The sequence below is a fragment of the Sitophilus oryzae genome, unplaced genomic scaffold (genome assembly GCF_002938485.1).
Source record: "Sitophilus oryzae breed Bouriz unplaced genomic scaffold, Soryzae_2.0 scaffold_172_pilon_pilon, whole genome shotgun sequence".
NCBI classification, from domain to species: Eukaryota; Metazoa; Arthropoda; class Insecta; order Coleoptera; family Curculionidae; genus Sitophilus; species Sitophilus oryzae.
Window position 1 is genome coordinate 2,858,915 of NW_022146424.1, and position 26,172 is coordinate 2,885,086.

The 26,172-nt window shown below is 30.4% G+C and overlaps 1 protein-coding gene across 1 annotated transcript in view; it reads right to left on the reverse strand.

Annotated features, from left to right (window-relative positions):
* Nucleotides 1-26,172, reverse strand: part of LOC115881481 (retinal guanylyl cyclase 2) — a 197,655-nt gene that overhangs the window by 94,254 nt on the left and 77,229 nt on the right. The window contains exons 5-8 of the mRNA XM_030898974.1: nt 25,915-26,067; nt 16,998-17,490; nt 14,383-14,554; nt 1,152-1,340 (exon numbers count right to left, since the gene is read on the reverse strand). Of these exons, the coding sequence (XP_030754834.1) occupies nt 1,152-1,340; nt 14,383-14,554; nt 16,998-17,490; nt 25,915-26,067 (1,007 nt within the window). The remainder of the gene's footprint in view (nt 1-1,151; nt 1,341-14,382; nt 14,555-16,997; nt 17,491-25,914; nt 26,068-26,172) is intronic.

The following is a 26,172-nucleotide window of genomic DNA, read 5'->3' on the forward strand; positions in this document are numbered from 1 at the left end:
ATAATCTTTGCATAGCTGACCAAACATTTTTAAATATAAATAAACCCGAGATAAATTTAAAATAAAATTTATATTTGTGTTCAAGAAATTGTTTTATCAAAGAAAATCACAACAATGCTCTAAAAATCAGAGAAAAACTATTGGAATATGTAGCGGAATTCAATTACCTCGGCAGTTTGATTTCAGAAAAGGTCAATATCGACTTTGAAATTCAGCACAGGATTAGCAGCGCCTCAAAAGCATTCTTCAAATTAAAGGATAGGGTTTTCTATAATAATGACTTGAGTACAAAAACTAAACTTGCAGTGTACCCAGCAATAATAATTCTCCATGTTATACGGAAGCGAAACCTGGGTCCCGTACCGCCGGCACACCAGCGCATTAAACAAGTTGCAACAGAGACACCTTAGACAACTTTTATGAATCAAATGGTACCACCATGTCTCAAACGTATCAGTCCTTAAAAAAGCAAGCTGCAAGAGCGCTGAAGTCATGATTACTAAATCCCGCTTAAGATGGGCTGGTTATGTATTCAGGATGCAAGAAAACCGCATACCAAAATTTTAACGGTGAGCTTGCAGATGGTAAGAGAAAACCGGGTGGACAACTCAAAAGGTACAAGGATAGTTTCCACGAAGACTTAAAAGGGATAAACATACAGAATCAGTGGGAGAAAACAGCGCACAATAGAACGCAATAGAGAAGAATTATAAACTCAGTTAACACACGACAACCAAAAAATAAAGAGGCAACAAAGTAATGAGATTTTTGAATTTCCAGAATTAGGAAGAGAGATAACATCACGTATCGGGCTGTTCAGTCACAGAAAAGCTCATGAAAGAAAACGCCTTGTGTAACCATCTTCTGATGCGTATCACATACTCGTCAACGAGTAATGGCAGTAAGTAAGTAAGTTTTATTAAAAGACGATAAAATGTTTCAATACGAATATTTTTTAACTTCTCCATTTTATATACAGTATAAAATTTTATTAATGATATTTCGATAGAAATGCAATTTTATGCTTGTTCTAAAATGCTTAATCCCGTTTATACTTTTCCAAATTTTAATACCGTTTTAGAAAAAAATTAAAATAAACATAGATTCTTGGTCTGACATTCTATTATTTTATAAAAAATATAAGTACTTACGTTATATCTGACTCTCGGATCAACAATAATCTGTTTAGCCAAGTTCGGAGTTGAACTAGTCCTCATGGGAGTCCTAGCTGAAGCCCCACCGGAGTTTTGGAGCAAGTCCGGCTTGTCCACTTCCGGTCCTCCGAATTCTTGGAGTTGCTGAAGCCAGCAGCAAAGCATCGCCTCGATTCCTTCATCCACCTGATGAAAAAAATAAAAATTTAAATTCAAAGACATTTTTAATTACATATTAAACTATTAGGGTGGTACGAATTGTATTCGGAAAACTTTGGCAGCATATTTTACAGATAATAAATATACATTTCCGCGGTTTTTTCGTAAAAAATATCTCTTGGTAAAAATCGCTATGAGCAATAATTGTTCTTGAGATATTTAGAATCGAAATAATCAGTACGTGTACATCATTCACAAATTGAACACTTTAACAAGATAGTTATTAGCCTGAAATCATACATTTAAACTGTTTTTGTGTCAAAGGTTCTACAGGAATTGTTTCATTATAATTTCTCTTCGAAAAAATTATGATTACTATAAGAAATACCGTATAATCGAAAAAAAGTGTCCAGCTGGCTAGGAAATGACGATCAATGACATTCCCCATATAATTTTACATGTAAAATGACAGCTATCTTCATTTCATAGCCATTGCTAACGCCATTTTTTTTCTATTATAGGGTAGTAATTACTCTTTAAGCCAGTTAAAAATATGTAGGTGGCGCTCCCTACAAGTGGGAGTCAAATTTCTCATGTAAAAAACTCCCAAACAGCAATTTTTATCTAAGTATCGTTAGTTAATTTGGAACAAATCGAAATAAAGATATAACTTATACACCCTGTATCTCCGAAACGAAGCCATTTAGAGTATACATTTATACAAACTTTTTTACTTCTTTTTACTTGCAGATTATGCTGCCGAAGTTCACGAATAAAATTTGGACCACACTGTATAAGAAACATTTTCAAATTTACTTAAAATAATAATATAAAATGTTCAGCAGTGTGGAAAAAGCTGGCCAATTTTGTAATTCAGAAACAAATTATTTGTTTTGTTTATTGCTTAAATATTTACTCTGGAATATTTTGCTTTGCCAGGCTTTCTGCACCAATGCAGTACACTAATGCACTCATGTCATCTGGAAATTTATAGTCTGTTTAGATAAAGCTAGTAGAAATTTTAGAATGTATTATTTTACAAACTTTAATACATTAATGTTCGTTAAATCCAGTTGCAAAATCTCTGTATATTTGGCTAGTTATTGCCATACCGAACAGTTAAATTTAAAAATTCTTCATTATTATATTAATCGCAATAAGGCATTAAAAATAATTACTAAGTGTTAAAATAATGTATAAAAACATAAACCATGTTCCAACTTAGCCTCAGCAACAAAAACGAGATGTTAACTTAAAATACTTTACTTCTTCTTTCTCTTTTTCTATAAAGTTTATTTAAATGCCAAAAGAAGAAACATTTATCAGGACATAAAAAGACATAAAGAATCCCGGTTTAAAAGTACAGTTTAGTTAGTTTACAATGTTATATTTAAGATGAGTATCTCGACAAAGACTTGACGTACATTTCCATTTCAACGGGTTGTTTCGCACACTGACACACCGAGAAAGCTGGCGAAAGCTCATTCCTTCGGTCGGAACGGTAACAATGCTTAATAAAAATTCAGAGCGTACCATCTGTTACGTTCCGTTGTTTTTGCCAGACTTGGAGGATGTTTTTAATTTAATTTTCCAAACGAACCCAAGCAGAAAAGCAAGAAATTAGTAGTCTCCTAACCGAGATACCTATTTTGAGTTGCTTCTATTGATATGAAGATTGTAAAAGGTTTTCATAAATTAAGAATTTATTTTATTCACTACTTTATTCATTAAAACTTATGTATTAATATTTAATGTTTATATCTATTTCTGTATCAGTAATTAATATTAGTAGTAAAAAGTCTAATACTGAAAATAACTGCGAAACGGTGAAAAATATAGAAATACTTTATATACTATATACAAGTACAAAGTACTTTAAATTTTGAGGGGAAATCTTATATATAACAAAATATGTTTAAGATATTCACCATTATAAACCACAAAACATATTTATGTACAAAACTTTTTTTCATAGCTTTGTCAACAACGACGCTGTTAGACTTCGCACTAATGGACGACCTTGTATGGTTAGTCTATCTGTTATACATGTCTATGGTTTAAACATATTTTTTCTGTGTAAAACACATTTAAAGTTTGTCCAACAAATGCGAGAAGATTTCGACAGACGTCGTTAAAAAAAAGATACAAAATACAATTTAACCTGTGACTACAAACAAACAAACTCATCTCGTCAATATAATCCACAGTGCTTTATCCCATTTTTTTCCAAAAAGGGTTTTTGGTCATAACTAACAGGCACAAAAAAGAATTATACATATGAATGGCTCGAATCGTGAGTTATAGTCCAAAGCAAATATGTCATTGCTATCGTCAATTATGATCGGAAATGCGTACAAAAATTATGATTTGTGCATTTTGTTCGAATTTTTCAGCTCTTTTTGTGATTATTCCGATTACTATTAAAAATAGTCAAATTATAATGTTATATTTTATTATATTTTTGGAATAAATTTCAGCTAAAAATAATAAAGTTGGATTTTTCCACCATTTATAGCTCAAAACTGGTTGAAGCAAAAATTCACTACAAATACTGAAAATTTCAACCATTTAGGGCTATGTTTACTATTTTTCTTAAAATTATCTTTAAATATGTGTAAAAGTACATAGCTAAAATGAGCGTTTTTTCGACTTTTTATGAAAATTGGAATTTTCATCGTCTACCGATTTTGTTAAAATTGCAGTTATTTACAAATTAAAATGGACAGAATAAGAAAATATAGATCATTATTGTCTGATGAGAACAAAAGGTAGAATAAGTTTCACCATTATTAAAAATAGCTGAAAAACAGAGGTTCAAAAAATATTATTTTTTCACAAAACCATTATTTTCAAGCCTCCAAAGTTGTATATATTCTAAATGAACATAAATTTTCCTACGTGCTAAATTTTTCATAATTTTAAGACTATGTTTACTATGCTTCTAAGACCATGCAAAATGTGTAAAAAATAGCCAAAAACGGGCGTTTTTGAGACTTTTTTCCATACATATAGTCACGAAAATTGGCAATTTTCGTCATATCGCCGATTTTATTTACTAACAAATAAAAATATAGGCCATTTTGTTCTTATATGAATAGGTACGGATGTAAAGTAGGTTTTAACCATCATTAAAAATTTAATCCTCATATTAATTTAATCCTAAAATTAAAAAAAAAGGTTTAAAAAATTAAGTTTCTATTGTTCTATATTTTCGATTGACAAAAAAAACTTCCACTTCACTGTATTAGACGCTATACTTAGATCGAACCTAGTTTTTCATAATTTATAATATTCGGATTTTCACTTTATATACAGGGTGTTTCAAAAAACATGTGCCATCTCTCGTGGGGAGATCCTCACGTAAAAATAAGATTTATTTTTCATATCAACATAGATCCGATTCTGCTTTGTTTCATAGCTACAGGGTGTTAAAATCTTAATTATCTTTCAATTTACTATGATTTTCTTCTAAGTACTTTTAGTGATTCGAATGAAATTTTGAGACTAAAAGTTACTATAAGTGCTACATGTTTTAATGCTAAGAAAGTTTTGATAAATTCATCATTGACGTGCATATGGATTAACACTGGAATATTTTTCAAAAAAAACATGTACTCCACTGACTTTTTTTATATCAAAATTTTGTAGACCGTTTAATGTCAATTAAAAGTTATTTCTTGGTATTTTCTCGAATTCGGCTTCCTTGATGAGATAAACGTAATTTTATTAATCACAATTAATAAAATTAAAATTAAAATAAAATTAATAAATTAAATAATTTACCTCTAATTCATTATTAAATATTATTACTATTAGTTACTATTACTATTAGTCCAACCTACAGCAATTTCAAATAAAAAAATAATGGTATTTAAGATAGTTACAAAAAAACTAATTTTAAAAATATTTAACATCCTGTAACTCTAGAACTATGTCTTTCCATACCCATGTTTATAGGAACTTTTTTTCTTATTTTTTTATGAGGAATCAATGAGTACTTATTGAAAACTTTCTTTTAAAAGGTTTAATTATATTAATTATTTTTAAAGGTTGCTATTAGACTTGGATCACACCAAATTAATAAAATTGCGTTTATCTCATCAAGAAAGCCAAAATCAACAAAATATCAAAAAAACAACTTTTAATCGGCATTAAACTGCTTACACTATTTCGCTAAAAAGAGAAAAATGTCAGTGACGTTCATGCTTTTTTTGAAAAAAATATTCCAATGATTACCCATATGCACGTCCCTGATGGATATATCAACACTTTTTTAGCTTTAAAATATCTCGCATTTATAATAACTTTTGCCCACAAAATTTAATTCGAAACGCTAAAGGTACTTGGGAGAAAACTATAATATATCGAAAAAATATTAAAAATTTAACACCCTGTAGCTACGAAACAAAGCAGAATCGGACCTATATTGATATGAAAAATAAATCTTATTTTTACGAAAGGCATCTCTCCACGAGAGATGGGACATGTTTTTTGAAACACCCTGTATAATTGAGAATAGTTTCAAGAGCGATCAATTCGTTATGAAGTATTGCTTGAACAAATATATAAATTAGTTAAAAGAGAAAAAAAAATATAAGACAATTAAATAATATCTTAATCGTAGATGTTTAGTTAATTATTAGATTTAAAGAAAAACACTCCAAAATTAACTTGCCATGTCAGAAAACATTACACAACGGCATTTTACGTTTTCAGCTTCCTGTAATTTTATATTTAACAAGTGTTTACGTTCAGCCACCAGTCCAGACGCGGTAGGTTGACATCTTGAGTAAATATTTTCTTTCTTGTGTTTCTCGTCGTTCTAGCTTTAATTTTTAACATTTTAAAATGATAGAATTTCCATTACCTTTATCATGTTTCTCTAAGCAAACTTTAGTCTGTGGTCACAATATATTCATTTTTTAGCATTAAAATTAATTGTTAAGAGAATAATTCTATTAGAGAAGAATAATGCTTCTTATAGAGATCTATCTCTAGGTCTGATTTTTGACTGGTTATGAAAAAAGTATTACAAGTTCACGTTCTTTTTTCTGCTAAGGCTAATTTGGACGGGGTCTAATTTGTTTACGCAAAATCCGAACCGGGGTCCTCAACCATATCATTGGCAATGGTCTACCAACTGGGCGAGTGTCTAAATCGACTCTTACTCACAATATATCCGATCTCATCCGGCGCCGAACAGGCGATGCGTAAATGGGCAGTGTGTGTCAACAGATTTTACACTATTGCCAGGGAACAACAGCATGACAGAGTTTACAGACGGTTACCAGTCCATCCACTCGCATCGTCTAACATCGCTTAAATCAGGCAATAATGACCAGCTCGTACTGAATACGCTGTTTTAATCCACAATATATTTACATTAAGTTTAATAATTAATTACTTTTGTGATTTTCTATGTTTTTTAAATGCTTTGTCGATAAAGCTATTTTGGCTTTCTGTACAATAAAAGCGTTATTTATTTTACTTTATTTTTTTACTGAAAATTAGATTTTTTTGACAATGAAATGCTATTCGTAGCCACGTAAGTCGTGAAAAAAATATAATAAAAAGAAAGAGAGAAAATAAAAGCAATTTTTTTCTCAATTTACATTCGATAATTTAGTAATTTTCCATAAAATTAATTGACCTATTTTATCCTCATCGTTTCTTCCCGGATTAATGAAAACGGTCTTGATTAAGATTTGAGATTTTGGAAAATCTTTAGGCTATAAAAATTAATTTCTTATGAATAAGGGAGACGTAATGTGCTTCGACCATTAAATAAGATTACTTATTGATCTTTGCCCCCCATTATTTTTTAATAGATCTTCTCGAACGTAAAGATGAAAATTTATGATGGTTGATAATAATGTGGTTTAATTTTCGATATTTTGTCTTGTATTTTAGCCAATGATTACGGCCAAAGTTTGGTTGTAATATTTGCAGATTCTAAAGTTTTTATGGTTCCGTACCTCAAAAGAAACAACGGAACCCAAATAAGGTCACTTTGTTGTCTGTCCGTCCGTGTGGGACCCTTTATCTTGGGAACGCGTGGAGATATCGAGTTGAAATTAATACCATATACCCAGGTCTACAGTCCCTTAAATGCTGTGAGAAAATCATACTTCTAAGTTGAAGTAAAAAAAAATACGGCGATATATGCCGCAGAAAAAGGATATTTCGACAAAAGCCACGGTTTTTTAACAGTACCCTGTCTCCTCAATAAACACCTGTGGATTTTTTTTTAATTATTATTATAATTAATATGTAATACATTTTAAACCAGTTATTCCTCCCTCGCAATAAGTTTCGACTTTCTAATCCCATTTTCATATTCATAAAATTTAAATTACACCTTCCCCCGAGTACGAATATGCTCCGTAATTATAAAATAACTGACGCCATTATCCAAATGTTTTCCAGAATTAATATTATTATTCACGCGCGCTAACATGGGCTTCGAAAACTTTTGCGATCTAATAATAAATATATTGAAACAAAGAGACCCTTTCTATTGTGGCTGTATTTCACGTTTAATAGTTTAAAATGTTAAAATCGATGATGGAAACGTACCTATACTGGGTGATTCACGGCCATGGCACGTTAGACGTTTAAGGAGAACCGGTGATAGGATTTTTTTTTGAAAATTTGGATTTTTGCATAAAGGCACTTGCTCCATCTGTCTAAATTATTTTCAGCAATACAGTGTTGCCACTTCATACTCAAAGTGGTATATTATTTTAAATGGAACATCCAGAATATTATTACATTTTTGAAAACTACTTCCCTATCTCAAAATTTTTCTATTATACTAACCTATACCAATCTCTGAGATAAAAAATAAAACATGTGTAAAATTGACAACAACATGATCTTGATCATTCGTTAAATCGTAAATTCGGCATATTTAAAGCTAAAATTTGGTTTATACGTTAAGAAAATTCGACATATTCGATCTGTCTAAATTAACTGATTGGATATCAAACAGGGAGGTCAGAAAAGATAATTATTTCCGATTGTTATAAAATCGCTCAAATTATTGTTATTTTAAATTCAAGCCTATGTATATTATTTAAGAAATCGATACCCAAATAAAATTGCTTTTTAGCAATATACCATGTTCCTATGCCTAAACCTTCTGGTTCCTTCAATAAAGACATTTAAAAGATCATAATTCTATTATAATTGTTTCGCTTAAAAAAATCGTTATACGTTCTATCAGACATTTTTTGATTGATAATTTGTTTTAGGATCAGTAATAATTGTTAAATCTTCTAACCCAGTATTGCCAACCATTTCAATTATTGATGATCGCTCCACACTAGATATATTACACAGGGTGGGCCTTCAATAAGTGCCAATATTTTCAGGGCTGGTATAGTCTATAAAATGAATAACTTTGAATTTTGACTGTTATTTTTTACCAACATGGCAAATATAAAATCCCCCTGTCAAAAAGATTACTGATATTCTTTAAATTGAGTGCCTGAAAGAATCAGATAGGTAACTCTTTTTACTTTCGTGAAATAGAAAAGGAAAATAATAAAACTAGTGACAGTTGTCTCTTCTTGCAAAAATCAACACAAGAAATGTCATAATTGACAAAAGTAAAATGTCATCAGCTTTTGACATTTCTAAATATTAGACTAATGCCGTCTCTAATAGAATAGACACGGAGCGAGATTTATGACGTCACGCTAGTTAGATACTACGGATTAATAAATATGTTGTAGAATACATGGAAAACATAATTATTCCTCGTATTTTTGGTTTGTATTTTAAAAATGATATAGTTTACATGAAATATATATAATATACAGTTAATAAATACAATATAATATATACCTATTTATAGTAATAAATACTTTGGCAAATAAAACTATGAACCATACAAATGCAGCAAATGCTTTACAATATACAAATAATGAATAGGTGGTACATAAGATAATGGGTAAAATGTAAAATATATTTTAATGGGGGGTTTTAATAATGGGGTATATTTTAATAATGGTGTTTGAAAATCGATTTAATTTAACAAAAAACATTCAATATCTACTAATAGTGATGTACTATTATTTGCATTCACAAAATTTATTTATATATTATGTTTACTACAATTAATAAACTAATATAAACTTGTCAAAAGATGACCACATGTTTTTTTAAATTATTATTCTTAACACAAAAACTATCTACATTGACTATGGAGTATTTCAGCCATATTGTAAAATATTTGCTGCATTTGTATGGTTCATAGTTTATCTGCCAAAGTATTAATTACTATAAATAGGTATATATCGTGGGCGTACAAGGAAAACCATGTAAGTCCACTTTTTCGTAAAATCGTTTTTTCACATTACTAAGTCTATTTAGGTATAACCTCTCATATTAAATATCCTTTAAGTCCAATACAGTTCAAATATACGAAATATTATTAGTTTCAAAATAACTAAGTCCACAGACGCTAAATTTCGCTCAGAAAAATCTATTAAGTGCACTTAATGGATTTATGAATTTTTTTAACAGTCTGCAAAAATGTTCAAGAAGGATCTGTGAGAATTCCCGATCAAGAAAGCGATTGTGATTCCGATAATGAGCCTCTGGCTCATTATTTGGTCCCAAAAAGTAAAGGAGCCAATCAAGAAAAACCCACTAACTCCAGTAAAATTTAAGTTTTTTTTCAGAAAAATCCATTAAGTCAGATTATTATAAAAAAATGTCAATAAACAATTTGTTCTTAAAACCCCTGTATTTTAATTTAGCCTAAATTAGCCCTAAATAACCCTAACGTCAATCGATTTCTTTTAGTGCAGTCAAAAAATAAAATTGGATTTTATATATCACTTCAAACATTAAAATTTCATCAGGAAATCACTTTTTCTCACCTTTTTAGTTTTTGGACTTATATGGTTTTCCTTGTACGCCCACGATATATTGTATTTATTAGCTGTATATAATGTATATTTCATGTAAACTATATCATTTTTAAAATACAAACCAAAAATACGAGGAATATATATGTTTTCCATGTATTCTAAAACATATTTATTAATCCGTAGTATCTAACTAGCGTGACGTCATAAATCTCGCTCCGAGGCAGTTTTATTAGAGACGGCATTGAGTCAGCATGGCCGCAAGTTGCTAACCTAATAAAATTAACACTAGAAAAGCCCGCGGAACTGTCAAATTCAAAGTTATTCGTTTTACAGACTATAGATCTTGATAAAAGAAACATATTTTCCCTATTCCGTTTTTCAAATAAGTCCTAAATAACCGAGTTATTCCAGTTTCAAAGTATAAATAGAAACTGATTTATTTTTAAAAAAGTTTGAGTGCCACCGGATTTTTCTGTATTTGCATTCCTTTTAATGCCGTTACCATAGAGTAAAGCCGTAACCATGGCAATATCAGAGATTAGGAAATTATACCCTAGGAAAATTTGGTAGACAGGCAGTTCTAAAAAGTTTCCTAAAATATAGAGAAAATTTTAAAAGAAAATGCATGATTTTCAACCTTTTTTCCAAAAAAAAACTCAAAGACGTGTTCCAGGGATCGAAATATACCAGCCCTGAAAATATTTGCATTTATTTAAGCCTCTCACCCTGTATAAATATAATATAACTCCCCGTTATAGACACGTATCTCGTGCACGTTGCTCCATCCATAAATACATTTCCGAGATCTTAATAAAAAATTCAGCAACGTTATATTGAGAAAAATCGGCATGTAAATGTAAGACATCCGTATATCGGCAATCCATTGGAGCGATATGAACCCACGCGGAACTCAGAACGCCAGTCACATTTGTCGATTTCATGGAAAACCGCATGCAAAGCGGCGAAATAAAATGCGAGGTCCTAGGATAAGCATCTTTTATAGTATGCGGGTTGAATTTTATGTAACGCCAGAAACTATTTTTCAAAATGTAATAATAGTCTGGGAGCTAGTGCACATATGAATAGAATTATTGTAATACTTTTGTAAATTTCGGTGCTACTTTATTATGGTGAGTCTATAGCTTCATTCAGAACCTCGCAATTACTGGAATAAATTAGTGGTTTCATTCAGAACGTCAAAATTAGCGATAGACATTTTCAATTGGTAGAAAAAGTAAACTTTTAACTTTTCTACTAATTATACTTCAAAAGCGAGAAATGTCATTTTAGCCTTCGATTATCTTCCTTCAAGAGTAGTTGTGGTTAGAAATCAAGAGTTGATTGGTTTCTAAAAGGTTTATAAGCTAATATTAGGCTTTTTCTATGGACACAATTGACTACCTCAAGCTGTTGCTAGGATATTCCATTAATTTATATTCTTTAGACATATTATATTTTTTAGACATTGTGAATGATAGTAAACTCTTAAGTTTAAAGTAAAATTGAAACCACTAATTTGTCCACTAATTGCGAGGTTCTGAATGAAGCTTTAGACTTTTTTCAAAAATGTTTAAAAACGATTGTGTGTCTTTCTTTTTGCTGTAGTCAGGAAACCGACTAAAGCTTAATTCAGACCGTCGCAATTAGTTGAATATATTAGCGGTTTCAATTACACTTTATACTTTTTAGTTTACGATTTTTCACAATGTCCAAAAAACACAATTAAAATTAATAGCATATCCTAGCAACAGCTTGTGGTAGTCAGTTGTATCCATAGAGAAAGCCTAATATTTAGCTTATAAAACAATCAACTTTCGATTTCTACCCACAATTTCACTTGACGGATGATAATCAAAGGCCAAAATGACGTTCTTCGCAAATTTTGAACATTTTCTACTACCTATTTGAAAATGACTACCACTAATTTAGATTTTTTTTGATAAAGAAATAAACTTCTACGCTAATTGAAACCACTAATTTATTCCACTAATTGCCAGGTGCTGAATGAAGCTTTTGAAAATGGAAATTTTATTTCGTCGAAAAAATGTTACCATAAAAATGTCACACACCTTTATTTGTTTTGTACTAACAAACACCATAATTTTTTTTTAAATAAAATAACTCAATTAGATTTTTTCAGTTTTATACAATAATTATTGTTTTTCATAATATTTTGAAGTAATAATTTGTCACTAAAATTTTAAATATATTAATTTCCCGCTTTGTATTCCAATTGTATCAACTTATTTCTTTGTAAAATAAAATAAACCACTTTGAAATTAAAATGACAAGCACATCTATGACTGTTTAGGATTTTGTCATTCGACGTAGTCTTTTTTAGTATATTCTTTGGTATAGTCTACTATAAAACTATTTAATAATTTAGTTTAGGTGTATTTCATTTGGGGCTAATAAAGACTTTACAGTATATAGTCTGTAAAACGAATAACTTTGAATTTGACAGTTCCCGCGGGCTTTTCCAGTGTTAATTTTATTAGGTTAGCAACTTGCGGTCATGCTGACTTAATGCCGTCTCTAATAGAACAGCCTTGGAGCGAGATTTATGACGTCACGCTAGTTAGATACTACAGATTAATAAATATGTTGTAGAATACATGGAAAACATATATATTCCTCGTATTTTTAGTTTGTATTTTAAAAATGATATAGTTTACATGAAATATACATAATATACAGCTAATAAATACAATATATATAACTATTTATAGTAATAAATACTTTGGCATAAACTATGAACCATACAAATGTAGCAAATATTTTACAATATGGCTGAAATCGTACTCCATAGTCAATGTAGATAATTTTTGTGTTAAGAATAATAATTTAAAAAAAACATGTGGTCATCTTTTGAGAAGTTTATATTAGTTTATTAATTGCAGTAAACATTATAATATATAAATAAATTTTGTGAATGCAAATAATAATACATCACTATTAGTAGATATTGATTGTTTTTTGTTAAATTAGATCGATTTTCAAACCCCAAAATTTAAAATATATTTTACATTTTACCCATTATCTTATGTACCACCTATTCATTATTTGTATATTGTAAAACATTTGCTGCATTTGTGTGGTTCATAGTTTGTTTGCCAAAATATTTATTACTATAAATAGGTATATATTATATTGTATTTATTAACTGTATATTATATATATTTCATGTAAACTATATCACTTTTAAAATACAAAGCAAAAATACAAGGAATAATTATGTTTTCCATGTATTCTACAACATATTTATTAATCCGTAGTATCTAACTAGCGTGACGTCATAAATCTCGCTCCGTGGCTGTTCTCTTAGAGACGGCATTAGTCTAATATTTAGAAATGTCAAAAGCTGATGACATTTTACTTTTGTCAATTATGACATTTCTTGTTGATTTTTGCAAGAAGAGGAAGAACTGTCACTTGTTTTATTATTTTCCTTTTCTATTTCACGAAAGTAAAAAGAGTTAGCTATCTGATTCGTTCAGGCACTCAATTTAAAGAATATCAGTAACTTTTTTGACAGAGGGATTTTATATTTCCCATTTTGGTAAAAAATAACGGTCAAAATTCAAAGTTATTTATTTTATAGACTATACCATTTATCCTGTCATTTATTTATTAGGTTGTCTCATTAACTGTGTCAGAAATCAAAGTGACTAATTTAAACAACAAATTAATGTGCAATATTTCGAACGAGAATCTCGCGATATGTTTGACATTCGAATTCTCGATAACTGCACATTTCTATGGCAACAAAATGAAATATTCTGCCAATAATCGTGGCCTTTAATAGAGTCATTGATGTAATACCAGTCTGAATATCAGGAAAATACGGAGGAAAATTATTCCATTTATACAGGATGTTTTAAATAAAATGTGCCACCTCTTATTGGGAGATTCCTCACGTTAAAATAACGTTTATTTTTATATCAGCATAGGTCCGATTCTGCTTTGTTTTGTAGCTATAGGAGGTTAAATTCTTCATTTTTTTTCGATTAATTATAATTTTCTTCCAAATACTTTTAGCGATTCGAAGAAAATTTTGAGGGTAAAAGTTACTGTGCTACAAATAAAAAAAAAACATGTGCCCCTCTCACTTATTTATTTTTATATCATACCCGAAAATTTAATTGTTTTATTTCGTTTTTATTTTAATACAGAAAAACGATTTCACTTACCCTTGGTCTATCAGACAATTGAGGAAACACAAAGTCTGCACCAGACAATAAGACCTTGAATGGTGCTTTGGCAGTCTTTTTCTTCAGAAGCTTATATCTCACAAAAGCCGTCAGTCCCAATAGAAAAAATATCAGTAAAATTGAGCAGGATATCACCCAGTATAACCAAGCACTGAAAGAAAAATTTACTAAATCAAATTAAAATTAAGAAAAAATTATCAATGCATGTAATAATGGTTATTCTTTGAATGTTGTGTTTAACTAAATCTAGTGTTAAAAAATCTATATGTTACGGTTAATGTCGACATTAAAAGGTTAATGTTTGGGTTTGGGTTTGGTTTTGTTTTTGGTTGTTTTGTTGTGTGTTATTCTCGAGATTAACCAGGTAATGTCGATATTAACCGAATATTGGACCTTAACCGTAACATACAGGGTGAGTTTCCTACAATGTTCTCTATGGGTATCTCGGAAACTACTGGAGATAGAGAGTCGCTTAAATGGGGAAAGAATTGCAGTTTTGTGGGGTCATAAATATGCGCCTTTCAGATTTTTGAAAAAGTTCATGGCTTACTAGATATTTCGAAAAAAACAAATTTCGGCTATTTTAAAAATTATCCCTAATTCCATTATAAGCTATTTTAGACAAAAAGTTTTCAGATAAAAGTTGTAGATAATCACATCCTTTATGAGACCGTGTCCTCCGTTTTCTTCTAAAGCCTGTCATTTTAGACATATGACACAAACATATGTTTTTTTAAATGGAAACCATAGTTGGCAATGACTTCATAAAAAGCGCCATTTTTTAAGCTTTTCAGCGATATAAGCTATAATATGTTTTCTTCGAAAAATTACTGAGTTATAGCCAACTCTTATCATTTTTAAACAATTTCACTTAGTTAGCCATGGAAACAAGTATAATCGCCTTTGCTTTCAGAAATGTGAAGCTGTCACATCCAAACTTTGTAAATTAAATAAGCAAAAATTGTAAATATGAATATTTCAAATGAAGAAAAGCGTGTAGGATTATTGGTTCAACTTTTCTTGATCATACATTTTCGAGGATACGTTGACCGGTGAACGTTACTTACGTTTTTTAGAGAACGGTTTTCAAGACATGTTAGGAAAGTTAAATTTAGTTATAGCCAATTCTTATCTTTCTTGACTAATTTCAATTAGATTGCATTCTGTTATGATTTATAACTTATAAAAAGTCAGAATATATTACTAAACGGTTCCTTACAATTTACATTACACAAACTAAAACTTAAAAAAATAATATCACTGCATACACTTTAAGTTATTTTAGAAAAAGTTCAAAAAATCCGCCATTGTTTTGAGTTGCATCTTTTTAAAACTGAATTACTACTTATTCTCATAGAAGGACCGGTCGACTTAATTAAACTTTTCTAGTACCGCCACCCGAGAGTAACGATGATTGAACTTGTTTCCATGGATAACTAAGTGAAATTGTTAAAAAATTATAAGAATAGGCTATAACTCAATAATTTTTCGAAGCAAACATATTATAGCTTATATCACTGAAAAGCTTAAAAAATGGGGCTTTTTATGAAGTCATGGGCAACTATGGTTTCCATTTAAAAAAACATATGTTTGTGTCGTATGTCAAAAATGACAGGCATTAGAAGAAAACGTAGGGCAGAGTCTCATTAAGGATGTGATTATCTACAACTTTTATCTGAAAACTTTTTGTCCGAAATAGCTTATAATGGAATTATTGACAATTTTTAAAATAGCCGAAATTTGTTTTTTTCGAAATATCTAGTAAGCCATGAACTTTTTCAAAAATCTCAAAGGCGCATATTTATGACCCCACAAAACTGCAATTCTTTCCCCATTTAACTGACTCTCTATCTCCAGTAGTTTCCGAGATACCCATAGAGAACATCGTAGGAAACTCACCCTGTATATACCACTATGGTGGATTCAACTCTTTAAGAAAAACCTTTAAGTAATTCGCTACTAGCAAAATTGAAAGGACCGATGGCCTCAAACGAAAATAAAAGAGGCTTTTTTATATGGTCTAATATAAATAAATGTATTGCTCAGGCAAATGTAGAGTTTAGTAATGTATGGCTAACGCTTCTTTGATTTTAATAAACATAACATAGATAAACAAAACATAAGTAAAAATTAAAAACAAACTCGAAAACAAATAAAATAACCATATACGGAAAGTTTGAGACTTTTTGGTTTTAGCTTATTAGCTGTTATCAGTTAGTAATTGTAAGTTTTGATGTTTAATATGATATAATGTCAATTTAACAGAAAGTCAACGGTTTTCAATAGACGTATTTATTGAAAAAAAAATTAAAGTGTTCTTGAATATTTGTATTTAGATATTTAAAATAGTTTTTTCTTTGTTTCTTTGTGTTTCTTTTTGCTATAACTTTCCTAAACGTTAAGCATTTTTCTGTCCGTTAGACAACTTTGTTTTATTAGTAAAATACCTCTGACAAATTGGTCTCCGTTGGATTAAAGCAGCGGTGTTTACAAAAAATAACTATCTTATTTTGTAGATTTTCTTACAGTGCTTAAGTAGCGAAATACCTAGAGGATTTTTTTTTGAAGAAATAAATCTAGTTTCTGATAATCACCTAACTAAATTTTCCGCTGAAAATTTACAGAAAGCATCACACTCTTCCAATTGTTTATGCGTAGTCCACCATTGATCAAAATTATCACTCACAGTTACAGTTCGATACCCGTTACTTCCGTTAGTTTCAAAAACATTGAGCAAAGGTCGCATTGTCAAATTTTGCACATCAACAAGCACAAACGAAGGCGGTACCCGAACCCGACTTATATTAAAACTATCACCAATGTTCTTGATTACATTTTCCTCTATCGTTGAGTTTAGTGTAATTCTGTCCAGAAAAAGCAGAATGTCTTGAGGTTGAGAAGACAATGTAGAGGTTGTGTTAATGCTGTTGTTGGTTGTCATGACTTTATCCAGGCTGGACTTCCACGATGGCAAAGTCAGGATGTCGAGAAAAATAAATAAACTGTTTTCTAAACTGGTATTGAGCTGTTTTGTACTTTCCAGGATGGACAAACCCAATCGGTCGGGGGGTAAACAAAAAACAAGAGCTGAAACAAATGATATTTGTTTAAAAGTGGCAAACAACAATGAATTATGATATAAAAAATCTACTTCTGTCTCTGTCTTTAAGTTTATATATATTAAAACAATCAATGTGAAAAATTAATAAATAAATAGTAAAATGTTGTTATACAATTTTTTTTATGTAGGTATTTGTAGATTGTAGATTGGCATGGGAGGGGGGTAGTTAATCATCCCTTTCTTAAGTCATAACTCACAACAGTCTGTGGAGCTTTGAAAAAAGCCAGTATCTGAGACGGTTTCTTGTGTATGTACGCCCAGCGCCCACGGTGCGACTATTTTAAACCAAAAGTTGCAAATTAGTTTACTCTACAATCAGTTTCCAACTAAAATGAAACTGCTGAACGCACACGAATGTAATTCATTCTGAATCAGTTTCAATCAGTTGATGTAGCAGTTGAATTAAAAAAAAATACAAAAAATTCCGAATATTGAGAATGATGATGAAAACCTCATTAATTATCATAAATACCGCAGACAATTCAGGATTCATAGAGAGCACTGGGTCCATCCATACATGCTTTCTACATCACGTCTTTCTTGGAGCATCCCAGAAAGTTTATAATTACAGAGTTCTTCGTATTTCCCAACTTCTCAACAGACAAATTCTATGTTCAGTTCTTAACTCTTCCATTTTGAAATATATAAATTAACTACGTGGAAATCACTTGAATACAGGCAATTTTAAAACTGCAACACAACTGCGACCGCGGGGAATGGTCGCGAACAACAGATTTGTGACAGATTGCAAACTAGTTCCATTCGAATCGATTCGTGTGCGGTTTCACACAACTATACGTGACCGAGGTTGCAAAATAGTTGCAAGATCAACCAATTTGTAACTTTTGTCACAAAATAGTCGCACTGTGGATGCTAGGCCTCCCTGAGTCATAGGACAAATGTATCCAAGTCCTTACACAATATTTGTCTAGATTGATAGACTTTGCATAAAACTGACTTATGTAAATCAGTTATGATTCTGTGGAGAAAATGGGGAAACACCAGAACACCTTATCACTGAGTGCGCCGAGACGACAATCATTCGTGCCATGAACTTTGGTACAACTGATGTTGAGGATGGACAGCTGGCCTCTGTGGAGCCGTTTCAGATACTGGCTTTTATTAAAGCCCTGAGACTGTATGATGATTATAACTCGTTATAACTCAAGAAAGACGAACACACAATAAATCTGTAAGGTCGCGGTAATTAACTCCTCCCCGAAATATTTTACATTCGACATTCTACATATCAGTTATAAAGTATCTGGAATGTGACATAATAAAAACTAAAAATAACTGTATAAAACTAACAGAACAAAAAGGGAATTTTTAACATAACCAGATCTTTAGTTAAAATCCTCTTCCTAGTAAAAAGTTATAATTGATTCTAAAAATTCGAGTTCGTTACATTTTTAACGAATATTAGGAATTCCATATATTAATAAAAAGCAAAATTTATGAGCAGAATTCTAAAAATTGTTATCTCGGCAGATTTTATGTGGGATCGTGGTAAAAAAACCTTCTCTCGCTTCTTTTTATTTCTTCCCTAAGTCCAAAATATTCGAAATGTAAATTTCTTTTTATTTTCTGGTTAAATTAACAGTTGTTTTTGTTGCCGAAAATAGCTCAGGCATTATACGAATTTATATTCCGTTTAGTCTTCTTATGTAAGTGGAGTTTAATTTTGTTGGGCGGTTTTATCGATCCCATTTTAATTAAACTCTTTTATTGTCTTTCAATTTTCTTACTTCATAAAAAGTCTTTGATTATGAAATGAGATTTTAAACATCAGTTTAAATCCAGCAGAACCAGAATATTCTGTTAGTTATTTATTAAGTTACAAAATTAAAAGAATATATAGGGTGAGTCTTAAATAAGTGCAAATATTTTTAGGGATGGTATATTTTTACACCAGAGACACGTCTATGAGGCTTATCGCGAATAAAAAATTGAACATTTTGTATTAGTTAAAAAACATACTTTGATAATATGGCAACATAGGTAGTAGATTAAATTTAGAAGAAAGAAAACCCAGAAAAAAATCCAGTGTTACTCAAAATTTAAGCAAAAAAACGTTTTTTAAAATGTTCAAAGCAAAAAAACCTTGGTTATTTTGGACTTATTTGAAGAACGTAAAGAGAAAATATGAGATCTATCAGCCTTGAAAATATTTGCACTCATTTAAGACTCACCATATTTATTCAGATCACAGCTCATTTAATACCAGCTGGTCATCTTCGCTTGTATTTCAGTATTTCATTATTCATCTTTTACCTGCTTTGTTTATTGTCGTACACACCTGCTTTTTTTTAACAAAAACTTCTATGAAGCTCAGAACATGACTAAATTTGTGAGATTAGGCAAGCAGGTATCTACTTAACTACGCAGATTTCCATGTAAATGATCTTAAGTTGGTGGCTGGTTATGAATAGGCTGAGGTTTTATTGATCTAAGAAAAATAACATGGCTAACAAAAAGTGTGCCAATAAAAAATATTAAACAAATATCTTATAAAAACATATGGGATGTAGTTGATGGCTCATTACTCTCATACAAATTTGCTATATCAGACAAGATTAACAAATTTGAGAGATGTCTCCTACAAATAAATATTAAAGAAATGATGACTATTTAAAAAAACTAGCTTATAAAGCAACAAATTAAAATACCTGTAATATTTTGCTTTTTTTATAAATATAAAAACCGGCAATATGTATGCAAATATATGTGAATAAAATGGACACTATACATATATTTTTTGAACATAAATTTCGCTAATCAATAAAATATTTAAAATTTCAAGTAGCATATTTGCTTTCACATCGCTGCGCCGGCTATATGCTATAAGCTATAAAAAATAAATCCAAAAATATATTTTTTTTATTTTTTGATTATTTTTAATAAATAGCATATTTATAGAGTAAAAAAAATATTAAACAAATATGTCCTAGCAGCCGGTCAGTTAGCAAAGGTCACTTAGACGCCGTTTTTTTCTGCATCATTAAAGGACTCTTCATATACAGGGTGTGTCTTAATAAATGCAAATATTTCCAAAAAAAAATGATTTTTTGCTTAAATTTTGAGAACCGCAGAATTTTTTTTCTAGGTTTACTTTCTTGTAAATTTAATCTACTACCTATGTTGCTATATTATCAAAAAATTGTGCCTTTAAACTAAAAACTAAAAAAATTGTAAATACAAAAATTTTTTCAAAAAATTCCAAATTATACGGGGTGAGTCTTAAATAAGCAAATATTTTATGGGTGGTAGTATATTTTGACCCCAGAAACACGCCTAGAGGTTTGCGAAAAAAAAATTGAAAATTAAAAAAAAAAATTGAATATTTTTTAAATTTTTAATTAAAAAACATAATCTATACTAATATATAAAATCATTAAGTGTGACTGACATACTGATTAATCACGATCCTGCTCAAACCACTCAACGTAAGAAGCTCAATTTTGGCATACAGGTTGATTCTAGGGTGTAGAGGTTCGATAAGAAGGAATTTTTCGAAATTCCAGTTCGAAGAGGGTGAAACCACCCCTCAAATATTACAATATTTTTTATTTAAATAACGGTCAAGTTTCCGAAAAAACGCTTAAACACGTATATTTTATTTTGTTTTTTTACATATTTTAAGATTTTTTAAAAATGTATACGGGTGTTTCGAAAAACCTGGTCATTGATTAATCACGATCCTACTTAAAGCGCCTGACATAAAAAGCTGATTTTTGGAAAACAGATTGACTTTAGGGTGTAGAGGTTAGATAAGAAGGGATTTTTCGAAACTCGAATTCTAAGGGAGTGAAACTATCCCTCAAATATTAAAATATTTTTTATTTAAAAACCGGTGAGTTTTTCGGAAAAAGTCTTAAACACGTATATTTTATTTTGTTGTTTTACATATTTTAAGATTTTTCATAAATTTATACAGGGTGTTTCATAAAATATGACCATTGAGTGATCACGATTCTGCTTAAACTGCTTGACGTTTAAAGCTGATTTTTGGCAAACGGATTGACTGTGGGGTGTAGAGGTTCGATAAGGAGGGGTTTCTCGAATCTCAAATTCCAAAATGGTGAAAACGCCCCTCAAATATTACAATATTTGTTATTTAAAAAACGGTTATTCTTTCGGGAAAACGCTTGTACAAGCATAATTTATTTGGTTTTTTTACATATTTTGAAATTTTTTAAAAAATCATACAGGGTGTTCCAAAAACTTGGGTAATTTCTTAACCACGATTCTGCTTAAACTGCTTGACGTAAAAACCTTATTTTTGGCAAACGGATTTTTCGAAAGTCAAATTCCAACGAGATGAAACTACCCCTCAAATATTACCAAGTTATATAATAATATCGCCATATTGTTTTTTCTCATGCTGACATAAATGTGAGAAAATTTTATCCAGTTTGTATGTTAATGGAAATTCTTGCTTTGCTTTATCATCACCATTACAAATGATCGATTCGACGCGAACGAAGTCGCTGGTACACGCTAGTATCTTATATTAAATTTACAAGAATAACAATCCAGAAAAAATCAAGTGGTTCTCAAAATTTAATCAAAATTTTATTTTTTTTAATTTTTAAAATAAAATATATCAGTTACTTGAACTTATTTGAAAAACGGCAAAGAGAAAATATGGTTCTTTAATCGAGATTTACCAGCACCAAATATATTTGCGCTTATTTAAGACTCACCCGGTAGTATCAAAAATAAACAATTTAAAAAGAAAGTATCGTATGATCGAAAAAAGAAACGAAGTCGAAGACGACTGGAAAATAACAATCGTAGATAATTTTGGCAAGGTCAATCTCGAGACGTCATTTACTAAAAATTGACATAAAACTTGTCAAAAATTAATGCTAATTATAAAAAATTAAAAAAGGATGCCAGACACAGATTTCTCGACCAAATGGTATTTTGAAAATTAGAAGAATAAACTGACTAAAAATAAAAGGCATTATTTTTGACAGTATTTTAATGACATAAATTTCAGAGATGAAATTGCCAGTCCGTCGAGTCTAAGCCGTTGACGTAAACAATCGTTATGCATATCAAGATTCAATTGAAGCTCCGCCAATTATATCAACAACACAGTTAAACCAGAGAAATACGGACGGGCTATGAATAATTCAGATATGACAAGTAGATTAGTATTGGTAAAAACCCAAGCTTTTCAGTCTTTTTTATAAAAAAATAATTAATATAAAGTTTCTTTCAAAAATTTCAACCGTCCAAACATGAGGCAGCTGAATTAAATTATGTTAATATTAAAATTTAATTAAAAACAACTTTCACGTTGCAACTTCGCCATGTAAAAGATCATTTAGTCGGATTTTAGTAATAAGGTTTTTGCGGGATCAAGCCAATTAGCGATTTTTCATGCTCGCTTTACGTATTACACGAACTTTGTTAGCCTTACAGTGCAGATGTAAATTATAATTTAAGCTGCTAATAAAGTAAAGTTACAAATTTAATCGTTTTTATTATTTTACATCGAAAATGCGTCTTTTTAAAAAAAAATATTTTATACAAAAATGAGTATTTCATTAGATGAAATAACAGAGAAAGTTTCAAAAATAAATCCTAGAAACAGTATAAAAATACCAGTATCGTATAATAAAAAAAAATGGCATCAAAGACGGCTGGGGAATGACAATCGATGATAATTTTGGCGAGGTCAATTTCTAGACTACATTTACTAAAAATTGACATAAAACGTCAAAATTAACACTAATATGTAGATAAAGGGTTGCCACCAAAACTTATAATTGTTTTGGAGCGCATACTTTGTAGGGCGCTGCTATAGTGGTTGCTAAGAACAATCGCAAACAAGAACAAAACCGCCCTCATTGACAAAATTGGCGCCGGGAGGCACGTATAGCCGCCCATACTAAAATATGTTAATAAAAAGTTGGTAGGCAGTTCTTTTAGTTTCAAAGTAAAGTAATTTTTCCAATTTTGGTCCGCGGTTTGGTTTTGTTTTTCCCCTATCCGCCACCTGGGGTCGCGTCCGATGGGAGTTTAGAGTTCTCCACACGGATTTTCTCAAAAACATACTACGGAAACACGGGATATCTCAAAATACTTTGACTGATTTTGATGTTATTACAAATTTTGTTGCAAATATTATTCCTAATCTTAAATTGAAAACCGCGTTTCGCTAGCTACTGTAATTTTGGAGCTACGATTTTTTAAAATGTTTAACCCTCTCCCATACTATCGCGACGCGACGCTCATCGCTCCTACTCTGAACAGTCCTTAAAAGCTGTGTGAACTGTGAACTGCAGAAACCATCGCGGATCGTGGCATAACGTCGGTTTCGTCGGTTATATAAAATAAAGTTTCTTATATGCAACACACCAAAAAATTAAAAGAAAATAATAAATTTGAATAAACTAGGTATATTTGGCGACATAATTCCGGAAAAATCCGAACCGCTCCGAAAGCTTTGGAGAGCGACCGTTGCGTAAGAATAGCGCCAACTAGTATTTACATTGTCCTTATCGGCACTTTCCAATCTAAACTTGTTTCTTTTATATATGCATTAATATAATTATTATAGAAAGATTAGAAAATGACAGAACGATTCCAGACACAAAAAATTTAATTATTAAAAATAAAGAAGAGTACGAACCTAGTGATAAACAAGATTATTCGTTAAAAATTAAAATTCCCCAATGGCTATAAAAAAATACCAGAGAAAAAAGAACAAAAAAGGATACAGAACAGAATAAAAATGCTGGCCAGCTCTAAATTGAAGTCAGCTTCTGAATGATCAATTATTCAATCATATTATCAGCCAATTAAATCGTTTTGGTAAATAACTGGCACCGTGTTTGCGCAGAGAGATGATTTATGCCTTTTGAACAAAAGAATTTAATTAAAAATTTGTTCGTTAAAAGTTGAATTTATTAGGGAATATGGTACAAAGGTCTGACTTAATTGAGCTTTATGTTAGATTAACGCTTAAATTGATTAAATTTTTGATTTATTACATTGTTTTCTTTAATGTTTAGTATACATCTAAATAGGTGTCTCTTCTTTGGCAGTCCTAAAATGTAGGCTGTTCCAGAAAAAGAAATCAACTAGGTAGAGACCATCCTTACTAATATGATAAACGTGAAAGTTTGTATGTATTGATGTTTGTTACTCTTGCTTTCACGCAAAAACTACTTAATGGATTTTAATGAAACTTTACATTCATATAGCTTATACATCAGAATAACACATAGGCTATAATTTATAAAGATATTGTGTGAATTGACCAAAATATAACTATAAGTGTCAAGTAAGTAAAAAAACTGCCATTTGGCGAGCTATTCTGGCGTGCGCTGTAAAAACCGTTAGAGTTCCTCTCCAAAATCCCAAAATTACTGGTTTCAATTAGGGTAGACGTTTAGTCTAATTTCAATGTAAAGCTTCATTCAGAACCTCGCAATTAGTGGAATAAATTAGTGGTTTCAATTACACTTTATACTTTTTAGTTTACGATCATTCACAATGTGTAAAAACACAATTAAAACTAATATCCTATATGTCAACAACCTATTCTAGCAACCAGCTTGCAGTAATATGTTGTATACATAGAGAAAGCCTAAAATTTAGCTTATAAAACAACAAACTTTTGATTTCTAACCAGATTTTCTCTTGACGTATGATAATAAAAGGCCAATCTGGCCATGACATTACTCGCAAGTGTTGAAGTATAATTAGTGGAAATGTTAAAAGTTTGGTAACTTTTTCCAGTAATTTTAAAAAATTTCTTGCGCTAATTTTGACATTCTGAATGCTTACATTCCAATTAAGGGATCAAATTTCTACACTAATTGAAACCACTAATTTATTCCACTAATTGCGGGGTTCTGAATGAGGGCTTAAGCATTCAGAACGTTAAAATTAGTGGTAGTAGTTTTAAACTTTTAACTTGTTTTAATTTAATTATTATTTAATTTAATTATTATTTAATTTAATTATAACTATAATTTTTTAATTTAATTATACTTCAATATTTGCAAGTAGTCATTTTGTATTATCATCCCAAGAGAAACTGTGGTTCGAAATAAAATATGTATGGTTTTATAAGCTAATCATTAGACTTTCTCTATGGATACAACTGATTATCCCACGCTGTTGCTAAGATATTCTATTAATTTTAATTAGAGTTTTTGGTTTGGTTTAAGTATAAATTATAATTGAAACCACTAATTTATTGCACTAATTTCGAGGTTCTAAATGGGACTTTACTTATTAGTAAAGAAATGTTTTAAAAAATTATTATGAATATATAAAGTCAATCTTGTCACTTCACTCAATATTAACCGAATAAAAAATAATATGTTCATTTACTCAGAAAACACCATACTGCTACTGTTACTTACCTCTACAAGGGTTTTTATCAAGGGCTGAAAGTTTGCCTTCAATATGCCTTAGGGATGCATCTTTCCCAAACACGAAGGAGTGCTTAGGGACGATTCCCAATTCCCTAAGCTCCAGCTCCAGCTTATGTGAGAGGATAGGCCACCAACCTGATGCTGAAAAAATAAGGATAGAATTAATAATGTATATACAATGAGTTGGTTTTATGTCTAGTTGGATAGGAATAACATTATTCTTGTGCAGCACATACAGAGAATATT